Source organism: Henckelia pumila, chromosome 2, assembly GCF_033568475.1.
Source record: "Henckelia pumila isolate YLH828 chromosome 2, ASM3356847v2, whole genome shotgun sequence".
Lineage (NCBI taxonomy): Eukaryota > Viridiplantae > Streptophyta > Magnoliopsida > Lamiales > Gesneriaceae > Henckelia > Henckelia pumila.
Window position 1 is genome coordinate 94,240,667 of NC_133121.1, and position 18,801 is coordinate 94,259,467.

General features: G+C 34.8%; 2 protein-coding genes across 4 annotated transcripts; both read left to right on the forward strand.

Annotated features, from left to right (window-relative positions):
* Nucleotides 1–646: 646 nt before the first annotated feature.
* LOC140882444 (mitochondrial import inner membrane translocase subunit TIM50) lies at nt 647–4,784 on the forward strand. The gene is made up of 10 exons (XM_073288452.1): nt 647–1,019; nt 2,279–2,367; nt 2,670–2,706; nt 2,828–2,889; nt 2,978–3,091; nt 3,311–3,415; nt 3,524–3,622; nt 3,718–3,874; nt 3,974–4,076; nt 4,361–4,784. Exons 1-10 carry the CDS (start codon nt 758–760, stop codon nt 4,404–4,406), a joined length of 1,074 nt encoding a protein of 357 aa, XP_073144553.1. The 5' UTR covers nt 647–757; the 3' UTR covers nt 4,407–4,784.
* A 1,603-nt stretch (nt 4,785–6,387) lies between these two features.
* LOC140885002 (DEK domain-containing chromatin-associated protein 4-like) lies at nt 6,388–18,052 on the forward strand. Of its 3 annotated transcripts, none has more exons than XM_073291914.1 (12): nt 6,388–6,542; nt 7,141–7,874; nt 8,011–8,044; nt 12,012–12,091; nt 12,446–12,505; nt 12,587–12,697; nt 12,797–12,877; nt 13,028–13,105; nt 16,277–16,736; nt 16,858–16,970; nt 17,437–17,467; nt 17,586–18,052. In XM_073291914.1, the coding sequence occupies exons 2-12, from the start codon at nt 7,167–7,169 to the stop codon at nt 17,744–17,746; spliced, it is 1,917 nt and encodes a 638-aa protein (XP_073148015.1). In that variant the 5' UTR covers nt 6,388–6,542; nt 7,141–7,166; the 3' UTR covers nt 17,747–18,052. The 3 variants fall into 3 exon arrangements, with proteins under 3 accessions (XP_073148015.1, XP_073148014.1, XP_073148016.1); XM_073291913.1 differs by having other exon boundaries at nt 6,442–6,542; nt 7,107–7,874; nt 17,586–18,051; XM_073291915.1 differs by having other exon boundaries at nt 6,485–6,542; nt 7,079–7,874.
* The last annotated feature ends 749 nt before the right edge of the window (nt 18,053–18,801 follow it).

Here is an 18,801-nt window from a genome sequence, read left to right on the forward strand (position 1 = left end):
CTTACTTCAAAATAGAGAGTTTGAGTGGTATTTATATCAGATATTGAGCTAAATTGCATATTAAGCCTCCAATGCAAAAAATTGACAATTAACCCTGCTAAGGTCTAAAAATGCAAATTAGTCATCCAGTATTTTAAAATTAAGAATTAGCCCCTTAAAAATGCGAATCTCGCAAATTGACCAACTTAATTATTCATATATTTTAAGTATATTATAAATATGCTAAAAATATATTTATACATATCATATATATATATATATATACAATTTTGCTATCCTGCCCACTCACCGTGCCCACCTAATGTGTCCACCATCAGGTGACACTCAACTATTGGATGTGATGAATTGTGCGTCCAATAGTTGAGTGTCACCTCATGGTGTGCACATTAGGTGGGCACGGTGGGTGGTCAGGATAGCAAAACTATACATATATATATATATATATACACACACACACTTTGGCGGGTCTAGACTCGACATATCGGGACGGGTTTAATGCGGGATCGAATTTAGACTTGCCAATTGCCATCTCTATCATCAACTAATCACATTATAAAAAAAGTCAAGAATTTAAATCATGACTAAATTTTAAAATATTATAGTCAAAACCCAAAGGGCACTTTCGTCTCACCAGAATCCATTTAGACCATCTCCCACGCCAACTTCCATTTCTTTCTTTCTCAAAAACCCCGCACAGAACCCTAAAACCCGTCTATGCATTCTTAAACCCTAATTTAGATCACAATAAATTTCGATAATGTACTCCTTCAACCCTTCCCGATCGCGTCTCTCCGCAATCATTTCCAGGAATTATCGCCGATTTTCCTCGGCCGTTGGCGCAGAACCTCCCAAAGAACCAATTATTGCATCCTCGATTATTGGCAATCAGCCTCCTCCACCGCCGAGTGAGGCACCGACTTCTTCTACGGGTGATAAGAAGAATTCTTGGAGCTTTCTGAAGTACGGCCTCATCGCCGCTGTTACTGGCGGCGTTGCCACTGCTAGTTATGCCACCTATGGTTCGTTTCTTTCAGCAAACCACTTCTCGGATATATTTTGAATTTGATGTGATAATCCTGTTTTTTTTATTTGTATCGATCGACCTATTCGTTCAAGAGCAACAGTGCTACTATGGTTTTCCGCGATTTGAAATGGGAACGTGGTGATCTCAAATTTGCAATGTGCCATCGCTTCATGCTTGGAAACTGTTTTGTTCAGTAATGCTGAAATTAGAAAAGGAAAGCGTAATCTTTTTTATGATGATACCTAAAATATTCACTAGGTTTCCAGTCCGAGTGCAATCTTGTCTCGAGATTGAGAATGTGAATCATCAGCACTTTCAATCTTGGTTTTTATGTGGATATACACCAAACTATTTGTTTGTTAGGTGACCCCCTTATGTATTTCATTTAGAATCCACACATGTTTAGATGGATAGGGGGTGCACAGTTCAATCCCTTTCGAGTGGATAAAAAGGTTTTTTTTTTTTTCCTGCACTATATTTAATAAGTTCCTTTACCTGTTTATGAATGAATTTCTCGACTTATTTCAAATAAAAAGATTATAAAGTATTCAGATGGCTGTTGTGTAAGCCTGCTGCCCTGTTCGGAATTTACTGATTCATGGTGCTGCGACCTTAATTTTCTTTCTTTCAACTGTGTTTGTAAAATTCTTTTTCACTTCTTGTGCAGTTGTGCAATATGACGCTTACACGTAACTTTGTGTCATTTATATTATTTCACATCTTTTTTAGCTCCTTCTTTGTTGGTGCATCTCATGCAACAAAACCCTAAACTTCCAATTGAAGTGTCAAGGAGTAATACTCAGTGAAATGAATGACCACCTGTTTATGAACTGCTTGCTTACTGAATAGGTATTAATTGACATTATTTTCTTGCGTTATATTTTTTCCGGGGGATCTGCTGCCTATGTTGTCTTCTTGGTTCATACATAATAATGACAAATAAAGTTAAGATGCCTGGGCTACCTGATTCTTTGCATCTGTATTCTGTAAAGCTACTAGCTTGTCTTGTCTTTCCTTCCTTTTTCCATAAACACTTGCCTATATATTACAATTACAAGTAATAAAAATCATGAAAACTCCTAGTCAAGCTCTGTTACCACCGTCCACCTTGTCTGGTTATTGAATTTTCATAAACGTGTTGATTGTGGTCTTGGTTTGGACTTAAATTTGTTGAACTGCTGGGCTATACCATAGAATATCTTTGTTTGACTTTGATATAAGTTCTTGATCAAATATAAGTTGACATTTGTGCAGCATACTCATTGGATGAGGTTGATCGGAAGACAAAGGCCTTTCGCGACTCTGCAAATTTTATTGTTGAGGAAGACGCATCTACTTATGATGTGCGTCTAACAGCACCCTTATACTCTATGATTCTGTCCATCGACTCCATTCCCATGATGTAGAAAGAGTTGATAACTTGATATTGTTACCTATTATTTCTTATTATTTTGAAACAGTTGTTTCGGTTGGAAAGCTTTTAAATGATACGAGGAGCTATATTTTGATAAAATATAGTTGACCTAGATGTGGGAGCCTTCTTAATATGTTTCATCTGAGGTTTATACTTTTGTTGCTGATGTAGTAGTTGAAATTATAATCACCAGAGAAGTAGAGTTAACAAATTACAAAATGGTTTGTGCAGAAATTTCAATCTTATGCACGAGCCGCTGCAGTGACAGGTAATATAAAAAAATGATCTGTTTGTTGCTATTTGTTTTCTGTACAAGTTTATCTCTGCATTCAGCTTTTATGATCTTGTCTGTTTTTTCATGATGCTTCATTCGTGTTTACATATTGCAGTGCCTGCCAAGTTAGTTGATACATACCTTGACCTCAGGCGGTTAACTGAAGAACACGTTCGGGTAAACAACTAATAGCATTTTCACAATAGTTCCTTAATTTATCATCATTATATTCCTCCTTGGAACACTTTTTATTGCTTCATTACAGGGTTTTACTGAACCAACATCTGAAAAGCTCCTGCCAGATTTGCATCCTTTGGAGCAACATGTTTTCACCCTTGTACTTGACCTGAATAAAACATTAATTTTTTCTGACTGGAAGGTGTGTTATTGTTTTTGTCTTTCTTTCATGTTTTGAATATGTTTGATTTTTACCCTCACAAAGTCACACTCTCACACTCAGTCTAACAGTCTGCATTTTCCCTCTCATATGGTTTCTCGTCCTGTGAAGGTTGATTTCATGAGTTCTGTCTTTTTGGTCGTTCAAGTTTAGATGCAACTAAGTTGACACTGTGATGTGTTGTCTTTTTTCCATCTGAAGCGTGACCGAGGGTGGAGAACATTCAAAAGACCTGGAGTAGATGTTTTTTTGGAGCATTTGGCTCAATTTTATGAAATTGTAGTGTATTCTGACGAGCTAAGTATGGTAAGCGTCGATATTTAATATATATGGGATATGGAAACATTTTCCGGATTTCATTTGTTATTTTCTTGGTATCTCTAAGTTTTTAATATTTCTATCTGGTCATTTCAGTATGTTGATCCCGTTGTTGAAAGATTGGATTCAAAGCACTGTATTCGCTATAGGCTTTCAAGGGGTGCAACAAGATACACAGATGGAAAACACTTTAGGGTAGATACATTCACTTTGAATTTCAGGAATATTCTTATCCATTGTTTTTGGTTTCCGTTTTCAAACTTTTACATATTTTTCTTTGCCTGCGGCAGGACCTTTCAATGCTTAACAGGGATCCTGCAAAAGTTCTATATGTTAGTGGTCATGCCCTAGAGGGTTGTCTTCAGCGTGAAAACTGTGTTCCGATAAAACAGTGGGAAGGTGAATCAGACGACACCGTACTTTTAGATCTTATTCCATTCCTTGAATGTAAGAATTCCTCTCACATCGAAACTCACATGATCTTTGAGGAAGTTTTATTCCAGTCTTTATTGCTTGAAATAAACAGGGAGCATTGTTTGAGTGCAGATGTTGCTAAACACAGACCAGCTGATATTCGAACTGTTCTAACCTCATATGAAGGGCGCGATATTGCCAAAGAGTTCATGGAACGTTCCAAAGAGCATCAAAGGTTTGTTTTTTTGTTGTGCGTGTTATTATAAGGAGAATGTTGCGTTGTTCAATTCTTTGATCTTATCCTGCTTTTCATATTATTCATACATTCGCTCCTTTTCTTAAAATGTTTTCCTTCAAGAATGTTTGGGAGTGGTAAAATTTTTTCGTCTGAATGAGCGAAAGATTTTGTACACCGTCTAAAATTATTTCTCTGGGATGTATCTTCGTTGCTTACCTTAGTTATATTTACAACTGTTGAACTGCTGCAAATATTTTGACCTATATTTGCCTCATGTTCAGGAGGATGCAAGAGCAAAAGAAGCAGAGTCATTTCTGGAGACGTTAGATGGACATCAGGGAAGCAAAGTTCCCCGTTGAAGAAACAGGTGGATTCTGAAAATGGAAGCCTTTGTATGGTGGTGTTCTGCTTCATTGAACGAAAGCTATTTCTCTTACCCTGTTGCGGTGATCGACATTAATATGGTTAAAGAAACTTGTGACTTTCTTGACGAGCTCGGTGTTTTTTTTTTTGTTTTGTTTCATTTTTGCTGTATAAGGTGAATATAGGATATTGGAAATTCTTTTCACTCTGTAGAGAACTCCTATCTGTATTTCTTGCTACTGCCGTGTTCTAGGAAAGATGAATTCGCAAACAACTGAATTATGTGGGAATGGTTGTGCATGAGAATGGACAATTTTTTGAATAGATTTTGAGGCTCTCGGAAAATTATGGCCATGATAACTGTTTTTTTCACCCTCTTGACATTTTCTCAAGATTTATGATTTTTGCGGATTTAATTTATTTTTGAGCATATTTTTTTGTAATTGCAATAATTATTATATTATCTTTTTAATGATGTAAATTTATCAAATTAATTTATATTTATGTGATTAGTATAAATTGCTTATTTTTATAATGTCTATATTTAGAGATAATACTATAATTCTTTTTTGTTTTTTGAACCAATACTATAATTCTTTACTAGTATGTATGTTATATGTTACTATGATATTTATCATCGAATAAAATGTTAATTGCCAGTGGCAATTTTAGTCATTTCATAATTAAATTGGTATAAATAATTTCTTCCATCTAGATATATGATTTTGTTTCTCCTTGAAGATGTTTTTTTAACTTATAAATTGGATTAATGGAAGTTTTACCAGAAAACTCGATGTCACTGTTCATGCATTTTATATCGATAGCAGCTGTTCATTTAAAATGTGTTTCATGCATTTTATATCTGTTGGAAAAAGTGGGTTTTGAGGCCAATTAAATTTGAAAATTAATCGAGCATCATACGTCCGATAAAACTGAAAATTGACTTGAGAATTGGAATCTACGTTTCGAGTATATGATTTTGGTATATTAATTTGCTCAAAATCGATTTCGGGTGAATGAGAAATTAATTGTTTAAGATTAATATATAGGTAGTACGATGATCCGCTCAAAACATGTCATGTGTGCTGGTTAGGATTTAACTCAAAATATGTCGTGTGTTGGTTAGGATTTAAAAAATGTTTAAAAACAAACAACATTCTTAAAAAAATGAAAAAGAGACGTTTTGAAAAAAAATTTGTCAATGATACTCAAGTTTTTAAGTGTGTATTGAACAGAGAACGGGGATTGCGTATTTGCGTACATACATTTTGCTACATAATATTATGTACATTGACAAGACATGAACTGGCTATGGAGAACTATGCATGGCCATTGTGAAATTTAAATTCATGTTTTGATGTGCATGGACTGGGCTATATATGCAAGTACGTTCACATGTAAGTACTAAAAACTGGGCACAAATATTCCGCACGTGTGTATATATATATATATTAAATACAATAATCCAATAACAAGTAATTTGTCATGTGAAATCTGCAAAGATGTCCAATCAAAAGCAGCACGTGAGAAAAGCAAATTCACTTATCAAATAACAATATCGGTCACTTGATAATATTAATGTCGTTCCAATGAAGCAAAAGAAAAAAAACAAGTCGAAGGCCATAACCTAATAAACGATGTGTTTCCTTATTAGCATTTAGCCATGAGAAACCATGTCAGACGTAATCTTGATTTGATGATACAAAAACAGGGAGATGTAATGTATACTGGGTAAATAGGCCCATGTCCATCCATTAAGCCCTAAAATTTTATCTATCAGCACCAATCACAAAAATCCATATTAGCCATTGGGTACCCATGGGCAGGACCGAATTATCCCAACAAAAGGCCTTTCAAACGAACTTGCAATCCGGACCGTCCATTAATCGAGGTAGATGTTAGCCGTTAGTTTAGATCCCGTTTTAGAATTGCGCCCAGTGTATATCCTGCGATCCGACATGGCATTAAACTGGATTTAAAATCCGTTTTTCAAGTCCGAGCTATAAATATCGGATTACTGGGAACTCAGGTGCAAAGGAGGATAATAATAATTACAAAATCACCACAGTCGGAGAACACTCAGCTTCGAATATTTTGAGAGTAAGCTTCCGAATCCGCGCTGTTTTGATCGTTTTAGCTTCATTTAATGGGTTAATTAATTTCTTTAAATTTCTGTAATTCTACTTCGGTATGATTTTGGTCTAGTTGTGTTGATTTGATTTCAAATTTGTCTCTCTTACGGTTAGGGTTTTGTGTTCTTTATGGAAAGTTTTTATTTTTTTGGCTTTCTGCTGCTTTTTTGGTTGAAGCTGAAGTTTTATTTTAACTTTCTTAATGAGATGACTGACAATTGTCGGCTGTGATCTTGGGGTAATTTGTTCGGGATTGTAGGCTCTCCATGCGTAAGCGTGGATTTTGCGTGTAGTTGTTTGTAATGTGTTTGGGGTGTGGATATCTAATTAGATTTTGCATGTGATATTTTCCTGTTCGTAGGTTTTAGCTGATTACCATCTAGATTTGCATCAACTGTGCGTTAATTGAGTTGGTTTTTCCTTTTTCATTCAATTTATTCCTTTTCTTTTTCAAGATTTTTCTTTTCTTGTTTACTTTCCTGATTTAGTTGCTACTGTGATTAGTTAGGGTACTGTTTTTGAACTTGTGCAGTTTATTTTGGATCTCAAAAACGTGTTTTGGTAAGGCCAAACACTTGTGCTCGGAATTGTTATGGGTGAGGGAGACATGGTGCCTGATAAGCCCGAGTCTTCGGCAAATGGGAATGCTGAGTTGGTGGAAGAGACGGGGGCTGCGATTGATAACAAAGAGGAGCATCATGACGAAATGACTGAAATGGAAGAGGATAAAAAGGATGATGGTAAGGTCGAGGCTGATAATATGGATGTGGATGAAGAGATCAATAAAACCGAGGAAATTGAAGAAACAGTAAAAGATGTAGAGGTAGTGAAAGAAGGGGAAAATAATGAAGGAGAGGAAGAAAATAAAGAGGGAGATAAGCAAGCAGTTGTTGAAGAAGGGAAGGTGGAAGCCAAGGATGAGATAATGGACAATGATGTCCGGGAGAAAACCCAGGAGACTGGAGATAAGGTTGAGGAGGAAGTTGATGGAGTGGAAGATGAGGAAAGGTCTGAAGAGCCTAAACCAGAGAAAGGTCTGACGGAGAAGCGTCCAAGAACAAAGAGTGACGCTGGCAAGAAAGACAAGAATAAGAAAAAGGAACCATTAGACAAGAAGCAGAAGCCTAAAACATCAAATGAAAAAAGGGTTGAAGAACATGAAACATCGACAGAGAAAAAGGAGGATCCAAAAACTCCTGTGACTTACACAACTGACCGGCCTGTGCGTGAACGGAAATCTGTGGAAAGGTTGGTGGCCACCATTGAGAAGGATGCGGCCAAGGAATTCCACGTCCAAAAGGTAATACCTTTTGGTTTGCACTTTGTTTTACGACGACTGACAACCCTGCGATAAATCTGATCCTTCAACTCATGAAATACCAATGTCTTATCGTTGTTTTGAAATTTACTCCTTGGTGTATTGCTATATGTGGCAGGGTCGTGGAACTGCACTAAAAGATATCCCAAACGGTATACTTTCATCTATTTCTGTTGCCTCTTGGCTCTTTTAAATACACCTATGCAAACCAAGCTTGATACTTTGTCAACTGCATTATTGTCCTGTTTTCGTCTCCTTTTTAGTTGACCGCTACATTAGCTGATGAAAGTTTCATGAGCATCAACATATGGGAGCATTTATTAGCGAATCAAATGGTTACGTGCCTTAAAATGTATATTGGTTGTGTACAACTATGCAGCGAAGAGCACTGAATGATTCGCCTTCGGTTTATATTGATGTTTATTTTTCTGCAATTTTACCTGTGATTATGTGGGCTTGCTCACTTATTTGTGTCCAAATATAATGAAATTCTTAGACTTACAAGTCTTTCATGGCCTTGTTGCTTGCAAGTACTCGGGTCTCTTATGTTTCCGCTTTGTGGAATTCACGGAGTTTTGTGGGTTTAGAGAAATGAATTAGTTTGAGTAGCATATCTACTTGCTATAATTCTTTCGCTGCTCACTAAATTCTCAATTTCTACTGTGTATGTGTGTGTTTTATTTTCACTTTTCACGTGGGAATCAGAAAATGTATATAGCATTGATTTTCAAACAATTATTAACGAATTAAATCAATTTAAGATCTTGAAAATAGGAGTGTCTAATTAAATCTAACGCTAGTTGGCCAACAGAATACTAAATTTTCTTTTTTCTCACTCTCAAATCAAAGAATATATACCAGCTTTAAAGATCTTATATGAAACTAAGTTTTATATGGTGATAATTACTATAAAAGAGATGCAAACACCATGCATGTAGTGCATCGAGCTCCAAATTCTTATTTGACTGTAACTTTCTTTTGACTGACAACTTTTAGATATCGACCTCACTAGCTAAATGTAATTTAGACTAAATAAACTAAAAAACATTAATTGCACTCTAGAATGCTAGAGCATGATTACAGTAGACTCTTTGACTTATTATCAACAAGTGTAATTCATCTACTGAGTAGAACTTAATGTGGCTTGCATCATATGATGAGGTGAATTGGAGGGCAAAAATAGGGTAATGAGAAATGAGGTAGAGGTTAAAATGTGGATGTTGTTACTACGAAGTTGGATCAATTGCTCCAAGTTGGTCGAATTGACCAACATGAGAGAGTATTTTTTTTTATCAAATAACAAAACAATGCTATTTGAAAGGTATATATTGTTGATTACATCTATTAGGCTATCACTTTCACATTTGTTGCGGTGACTCAAGGTTGATCGTGGTGCAGTGATCCAACATGTTGATCCTCTTTTTTTTCCTCCTTGATAAATGCTTTGATGAATTTTGAAATTAGAGAATGTAGGAGTGTTATTTGTGGTTGGTACATTCTTGATGATTTCTGAGTATATTAATTGAGGGAGTGTAGAATAAAATTAACCACTTGATCTCTTGATGTGTTCATCATGTTTTTTTTTTTAAAAAAAACATAAGTCGCCTATCCTTTAAACTTTCTTCAAAAGCATAATGGGTAAGGAAAAGTTGCATTGGTCACATGCTTTCTCGCATCCTCATTAAGATTTTGGACTAGCCGTATATAATAGACTCCTCCAACTAACAATTAAGTTGTAAAAAGTTATTCAAGTGTACCAACATGTTTTTGAAACACATGCTATTTTTTAATTTATTATATTATATAAGAAATGAAAATTATTGGTAACGTAAATATATAATTGAAAGATAAAATATTCCTTGGATCAATCTTTCAAAATTATATTTCGATGTCCCAATTTGAACAAACAATCTTGATATAAATAAATCACACAAAGTTAGGCTAATATGGGTTGCCACCCAATTAACGATAAACTAAATTGAATCTCTTTTTTCCGGTTGTGCCAAAAGTGTATACCTAATATTTGATATCCTCTTGTAGTGAGATATGTATGTTTGAGTTATTTTGGAAGTCTATTTGTTCCTTTCTTTCCTTGGCTCCCAAGTAGACCCGACCGCAAAAACCAAACCATATTTGAAAAATCAAAACCAAAATCGTTTTTCGGTTTGGGTCCCAAAAAGGAATCTGAACCAAGGACTTACAATTCAGTTATGATTCTTAAAAATAAAAAAAAAACTCAAACTAGAACCATGTGTAGCCATAGCTGAAACCATAAATTAATCTTAAGTTCATAAAAATAAGATACTGAAACCAAAATTATGTGTAACCGTAGCAGGAACCATAAATTAATATTAGATTATTAGATCTTGTCAGTTGTGGTATACACGAATAATTTAGGTTACATGATTGAACTGCTTACTTTATCTAACTTAAATTTAATTCCTATTTTTATTTAATTTTAGTAAAGAATTTAATGCTCATAATATTTTGTAATATAAATGCTAAATAATAAACTCTAATTTAGTTTGATTACCTCCTGAGTTATACTGGTATTATTTTCTTGACTTGAAAATTTCAAAAAATAAATTTCAGTTTGAATTGGTTCAAACTGTAACAAAACCAACCGTCACATATACATAGAATGCTTGTGTAAATAATAAATGATGCGTGCATTTAAGTACCTAGATTTGTAAGGATATAGATTAGACTATATTGGTAACACAATCAGTAGACTATAATCACCTCTAACTAAGCTTGAACAATATATTCGTCACTATGTTTTTGGTAAGGGAATGCCATGAGCAGATCCCATATGTCTTAGCTAATTAAATTATGTAATAAGTTACCTTTTCCTTGGTACAGTCTCAAGGAAACATTATACCTTTACATTTTCTTTTATGTGAAAAAGACAAAATAGCCTCGCACTGCTTTTAGTCTTTGTAATCTTAGCTGAAGAATTTGGTTCTGATCATGGATGTCAGCATAATCCCAAAGATTAATAACATCAATAATTTTCCCATTTATTAATTTTTTTAATCTTTTGGGAATACCTAGGATTGTGGAAACTTGGTTTTGTTTACTTGTCTTTCTTCTTTTTTCGCCTGGGGTGTGGTATCGGCATGGGAATGAGTTTATTTACTGAAAAATATTTTATGTGATGTTACTACATGACTCATTGCCATATTTCTTGATTCTGTAAACTTAAAACACGAGTTTATGATGATGTTAAAGTTTAAAAGCTCATTATCCGTTGATCGCTGAAGTCTTGTTTATGTGTTAAGGAGCCATGGGTAGTATCTTGCTGGCAAAGGAAAGTGTTAATATTTTTGGCTCAAGTTGATCAGAGTTGCCTCTTCTTTCTACAATCAAACTGCTTATATCCTATCAAGTGATGAACTGATAAATTTTCAATTACATGATCACATCCAATGGATTTAAAATTTTTTATGTTGTATTTGGGATTTAAATTTTTTATCTTCGAATTTGGGATTTAAATTTTTTTACTTCGTATTTGGATTTGTATTTATCATTTGGAAACCACGTCTATAGTTAAACAGAAAGAATGTCATAAATTTCATATCTTCAGGCTACTCTAAGCAATTCATGGATTTCATGTTGTTATACTATAATGTTGCATTAGGTTTGGTATATCAATTGAAATCATTGGAATATGTCTTGCCAAAATCCTTGGCCTTAATTCTTAACTACCAAACTGAAAATTTTCTTTTTTGTACATTGACAAGTTTTTGCTAGCAGTGTAAGATATGACTTCTCTTGTGCATTTTTTCTGACGAAGTGCTCCATCGGTGTGCACACAGTTTAGCTGAATGTGAGTTGCTATTTTTATATCTCGGAAAAAGAAAATAATGTTGTTTACCGAGATGCTGGGGTATTTTTTTGCCAAATAACACTTGCAGGCACATCTGTACATAAATGTTTGTGATCGGAAAATTCGCATCATTCTGCTCTTTCAGCTGGTGTAAAACTTACATATCTTTCTATGGTTTAGCTGCCAAAATACTCGTAATTCTTCTTGCTATTACTGCTCATGAAATTTGTTACAAATATGTGTTGTGTGAATGAATCTCATGTAGTTTTTCAACAACTTCTTTGTTACAGTGGCATACAAGTTGTCGAGAAAGAAGAATGATGATACCTTTAGATTGCTGCATAATATTCTTTTTGGCAGGAGAGGAAAGGTAACACTTTTAATATCTTAGAAATTTATGGTCAAGCATCATATCATATTGTTTAAAGGGGGCATGGTTATTCCCTGACATGATCTTCAGTAATGTGTTTTTTACTCCTTGGTTTGGTCATCATGGGATAGGATAGTAACTGTTTGGTATGTTCATCTATATTTCACTCTCAATTGCACAAATATCACACACTTGAACTAGCCTTTGGTAGGTTTCTTGGTTTTCCTCCATGTAAAGTTTATGAAGCTGAGCGCCACCTAAAAAATGGACTTCTCATTTTGTGTCTTCACCTGTCACCATTAATATGTTTCTGGTAGTCTTTAGTTTGCTTAACTTCTTGTGCTTGTGACCCAGGCTACTGAATTTAAGAACAACATGTCCAGATTCTCTGGGTTTGTTTGGCATGATGACGAGGTGAAGAAAAACTTACTAATCCATTGTATATGATCTATTTGGCTCTTTGACTTTAAACTTTCTCTATGAACATTGTCTCAGGAAAAGCAAACCATAAAAGTAAAAGAAAAACTTGACAAGATTGTTAAAGAGAAGCTTGTGGAGTTCTGTGATGTTTTTGATATGCCCGTTTCCAAGGCTAATACAAGAAAGGTTTGTGATTTTCTTCCACCTTCGAGAGCAAGTTCATTATTTTATCGAGGCTTAACTTCCTATCGAAGTGTATCATTAATTTCATTCTTTCGTATTCAGGAAGATATCATCGCAAAGTTGATTGAGTTTTTGATGGCCCCTCATGCAACCACTACTGAATTGCTTGCGGATAAAGAACAGGTTTGACACTTGGCTGATCTTTTCTTGGTTTTTCCTCCATCTTTTAAAACATATTTTAAGTGACTTGGTTTGTCTGATTTTAATTTTGCTTCAATTTCAATTTTTCTCCACTTGGTTCAATCATTTTTAAGTGTCATGAATGTTGACCAGTCAAGCAAGGGCAAAAAGAGAAAGCGGGTCAGCAAGTCAGTATTGGAGAGTACCACTCCTTCAAAAGGCTCGGCTAAGGTAAGTTTTGTTGATTAAAATAAAACCAGGTTGAGGTTATGACTTGCTTCTTTATGTATCCAAGATTGGCCAACTATGTGCAACTATTCATCGATGGCTTGGGGACATTATTAATCTATTCTATTTTATTAAAGTTGGGTTGGTATGTTGGTATGACCAAGCCTTCTTTATTTTACCCTTTGGTATATATTTAATTACCAAAATGTCATTTTATTTGTCCATTGATAACTACTTATTTACGAAAATGCCACGTTTATAAAATTAATTTATTTATTTACAAAAAAACACTTTTCAAAATTGTTCTCTATTTTTTTTTTGTTTTTGTTTTTGTTTTAAAAAACGTATTGCATATGCACACAACACGTGCTCCTGAGTACTAATATAAACTATATATCTTATTTTCATTTTTTGTAATGACTTTTATCTACCATGGCTGATTGTAGTTCTCTGGTCAATTACTGGGTTTTCTAAAAGTAAAGCATTTATCATGCATTTTTTTATGATAAACGATAATATATTATATACGTGAAAAATATGATTACAAAAAGGAGGACAAAAGATCCGCGAGTGACAAAAGAAAATACCGACTCCCTAATCATATCAACTGCAAGCAAAATTCCAATTTCTTGATAAATCTGAGATTGAAACAATCTTAAACTCTTTAAGAGATCTACTCCACGTAGTAGTCCTAATCTTGATTTTTTTCCAATAATCTTTTACTGTTACTTCAATATGTTCGAAGATTCTTCCATTCCTCTCTAACCACACCAAACCAACAAATACTATGAACCACCATCGTCCAAAAAATTCTCCCCCTCTTGCCTTGAACATATCCAAGATCTGTTGCGAATAAATCCTGCTTTGATCTTGGTGTTACCCAAACTAACCTCATCTCCATCAAAGCTCTAGTTCACAATCCGTACGTGAAAGGACAATGTATTAGCCCGTGATCCTGAGTTTCCCGCTCTTTCCGACATAGCACACACCAATTTGGACTCAAAGCACACGAAGGCCATCGCCTCTGCATCAAATCCAAAGTCGGCAATTTACCCAACACTGCTGACCACGAGAATACTTGAATCTTTGTCGGGATCGGAACTTCCAAATAACGTTAAAAAAAGAAAACACAGGAGAACCGCTATTTGGAAAGACTCAAAGAAGGATTTGACCGAGAAAAAACCTGAAGAATCCCCACCCCACACTCTAACATGGTCAGCCCCATCAATCAGTATAACCCTCATTAATTCTCCTAATAATGCGCTTAACTCAACTATTTCCTGATCCCTCAAATCCCTCCGAAAATGAAAGTCCCATGAATGGGGGACGGTAGTCAACGAATTGTCACGTGCTACAAAATGAGAAATATGCATATTATGTGCAGAAAACTGAAACAAGGATGGAAATAACTCCCGAAACGAAGAATCCCCCCACCTTCTATCTTCCCAAAACCTAACTTTGGTACCCCTTTAACCACTGTCCTCACTAAAGATTGAAAAGCCGGGTAAGATCTTGAAATAAACTTCCATGGTTGACAGATTTGTCCTTGCTGGGAAATGTGTTTTCCATCGTATGAAGTGTAAATATAGCATAATGCCCTGGAACCTGAAACTGAAGAAATAAACCTAGTTCTCTTCAAAGCTTTCAATAGCATGGGGCATAGGACTAGAATGCCATTTAAAAAACTACTAACGGCAATTTTCACCCTCAAAACCGCATCTTAATCCCAAACTGGGTTACTGCACAACCAAGCTAATGGCACCGCAGAAGTGTCTCAAAGGTGTTTGTAGAGAAATGAGAGAAAATAAAGAAAGGAAACATGAGAGAAGTAAGGGTAAAGGGTGAGGGTGGCCTTTGGAACTCACTGGTGGTAGTGTTGGTGGCAGCAGCAACTGCACTAGCTGCTGCCATGGTTGGATATGGGGGCAGGAACAGGTGGTTTTTTTGGCAGCAGCGCAGAGGTGATGGCTTAAGCATTAATTAATTTAATTTTGGGTAATAAATTTTTTTTGCAATTTCCACTATGGAACTTTGGAAGTTTGAGGGAAGGAGAGTATTTTGGTTGCTAGATTTTTGTTTGGTTTTGAAGTATGACAGCATGTGGTTTTGCCTTTGGAACAGTCGAAACACAGAAGATGAAAGGAAATTGGGGTAAGAGAAAAACATGGAAAAGGGGTGGGGCTAGTCAAGATGCAGGAATGAGATGAAAGTTGTAAGTGGAGGACAAAGGATCAAGGAAGTTGTATTTGGTAATTGAGTGGGTGTTGATTGGATACGATGGAGGGAAGAAGAGAGCTCTAAAATTTATTTAAACTAATAGTTGTGAATTTTGATCTATATATACATTATTCTTCGCCGATCTCAATTATCTATACTATATTATAAAACTTGGGCGTAATGAGACGAAAATCACGGGGTCATGGTATAATTTTTCAAATATCCAAATACCTGTTTATTTTAATTAATTTTTTATATTCAAATTTTATTTGTTCTACACATTTAGTTATTTATTATTAAAAGTTTGTAAATTTAATTAATTGTTTAAACAAAATTATTAAAAATCATAACAACTTTAATTTGTTTTTTAATTTTTAAATTTATGTTCTATTTACACAAGTGACTATACAAGAAAAAAGAAAAAACCATTGTACAGGCATCAACATGTGCGTAAAAAATTTATTGTACATGCACGCAATACGTGCATAGAGCACTAGTATATCATTATCTGTTGGTGCACTTCATTTTGGTGATGCTTTCACCTTCTCTTTGCCTAAAATCTACTGGACTTTTACCCTTTAGTGCATCTTACACCTTTATATCATTTCTTAATCAATCATATTATCACTCAATATATCCGCTTTTCTAGAATCTTCTCGATCTTATGAAATGCAGCCTGTGTGATGATATTGTGGATGACATTTGACGCCTGAATCTGAGGATAAAGTCTATTCCACTGTTACTTTAATTCCTATTAGAATCCTCAAACAAATAAAATAAAAATGAAGCTTAGTGGGAGAACATGTGCATACCATTGATTTCCCCCAATAATTGGAAGCTTGGCTCTGAAATTAGAATGAAGAAAAGTAGTAGTGTCCTACTAACTTGATGTCTCAAGTCGTATGAAAAGTTTCTTGCTGATTATATTTAAACCCTTTTCATCTTTGTTATATCCAGAGTTCTAAGAAAACTGAGAGTTCATCCAAAAAGGGGAAGGAGACAAATGAGGGCAGACCTGATTCAGAAGATGAATCAGAGGACAAGAATGATGAAGCACATGAAGATGAATATGTAAATGGCGTTCTAGAGAAGTCAGAGGATGAGAAGTCTGAACGAGCTGAAAGTGTAGAGAAAGATGGTGAATCTGAAGAATCTGATGAGGACAAAGTAAAGCAGAAGCAAGGATCTGCCAAGTCTTCTGTGAAGAAGGGCTCCACTGGGAAAGCCAAAACCAAGAAAGTTACTATGTCTAAGAAGGCCGATCCTCCTCCTGAAAAAGAACCTGTAAAATCATCACATAGTCGCTCTAAAAGCAATAAAGGTACGAGTGCAAAGAGTACTTCTGGTAAAAAGAAAGATGAAATAGTCAAGGAGAAGACATCAACACCAAAGAAGTCTCCCTCAAGGGTGAGCACGGGTAAGAAATGCATGATCAATTGTTTGAAGATAAAAAAAAATTTAAGTTCTTGTTTTATTGAAAACCTTTTCTCTTACTACTGGATCGCTATTCTGATTTTGTCCGGTTATGTTCAAATAAGGGAAAAAAGTTTTTAAAGGTAAAGAGAAACCCAAGGAGGTGAAACTAACACCAAGTGACGATGAGCTTAGGAAGGCAATTTGTGAACTCCTAAAAGAGGTTGACTTCAATACTGTGAGTACCAGAAGTCCTTTTCTGTTATGTTTTTGGGTTCATACAATGGAAGATGACCGAAGGAAAGACGTCTGTTGAACATTTTCATGCTCTTGATTTGTGTCTGCTTGTCGAATCCTGTTGTAGCTGGGTACATGGTCTTGTTTCCTGTTTAGTACTTTTGCCGGATTTGGTGCGTCTTATTTGTACTCTAATCAAGAACCCTCTTTTTTTCTTTTCTTTTTTTTTAACATAGAACCGAATTATGTTTGGCAAGACTGGTATTTGTGCTATGTCTGTTGATGGCTCGGAAGATCTTTAAAAAGTTAAAAAGAAAATTAATCTTGTCTTGCCTTGACTTTTGACTTCCTTCATGGTCGAGATGGTGAAATATCAAAATTTTCAATCTTTTACACTTGTGTTACTGTGTCACGTGTTCCTTTTCTGGTCTTTTGATTTCAACTGACTACTGAATGTATCTTTTCAGGCTACTTTCACCGATGTTCTGACGCTACTTGGTAATGTTTCATATCTGATTTTTTTTTTGAAGGTGTTTCATACCTGACTTTAAAGTCTCACTAGGTTCCCTTTACCTTCAGCTAGTTTTTTTGCTTAGTAAATTCCTAATCTTTTCAGCCAAAAGATTCAGTGAGGATCTGGCACCAAGAAAATCATCAATAAAGCTCATGATTCAGGAGGAACTTACTAAACTAGCTGATTCTGAAGATGAAGAAGAAGATGAAGGTGATGCTGAGAAGGATGAGAAGAAGGCGACTACCCGAAGTGTGAAGGCTTAAAAACTGGTGTGAACTAAACTCAACCCCCCTTCAGCTTTTGTTTTCTTCAATAGAAATAGACATTGGTCATGGTTTCGAGTAGCAACGTGTTTGGTTACCTTTGATTTTATATTAGCTGTAATTTATGTTTAGTGATAATTGAAGTGAAAACTCTTGTTCAGTAAGGATTCATAGCATCACCTACAGCTTGTTATGTAAACGCCGATAAAGTCGTACATTTTCTTTCTTTTTTATGGTACCGAGCCTTGAATAGTAAACCGGATTGAACTTTTTCCGATCAAAATTGAACGAGTCTGGGATATTATAATTTGTTTTTTAATAGGTAAATGTGTTACGCCAGTATCAAAAGCATTGTACAAGTTCACTCTGCATCCCCATGGGTTACAAAGCATGAGTTACATCTCATTTCGAAAGTCTAGAAACATGTACTTGAATCTTCCTAAATATATCATCAATGTTAACAAGTTTGGGATATTAGAATTTTCTGCATGTCATTTAGATATAGGTGACTTCAGATGTTGGGTACAGGCGCAGAACTGGGAAATCTGGTAGCGAGGAAGGTAGAGAATCATAACAAATTTCATGTGTTTATTGCGTTCAAAGTTGTCTTGAGATGCAGTCTGTCAAGATGAAGTTTGGATGTAGAAGTTTCAAATCGTTATTTCAGAAGTCTGGAAGAGTGTTATTTATAATCATTAGGAAGATGCACGTGCGAGATGAACCTAGAATTATAAATATGTTAATTAATGTTTAATAAATATTATAAATATTTGATCGATAATAGTTATAGACATTATTTTCAAACTAAACAAAAGAGGTTTTGGGAAAAAATATATTACAAAATTAAGCTAATGTGACTAATTTGTAATAAATGTTGCATTTAATACACAATTGATAAGACATTTCGAATTATTCAATTCTAAATTAGATTATATACAATTTAGGGGTTTGAATAAAACTTTTTTAAAAATAAAATAATATTTTAAAATTTATTTTATATTAATATTTTGTTGATGAACATTAATTTAATTAAAATTAACATGATATGAAATGAG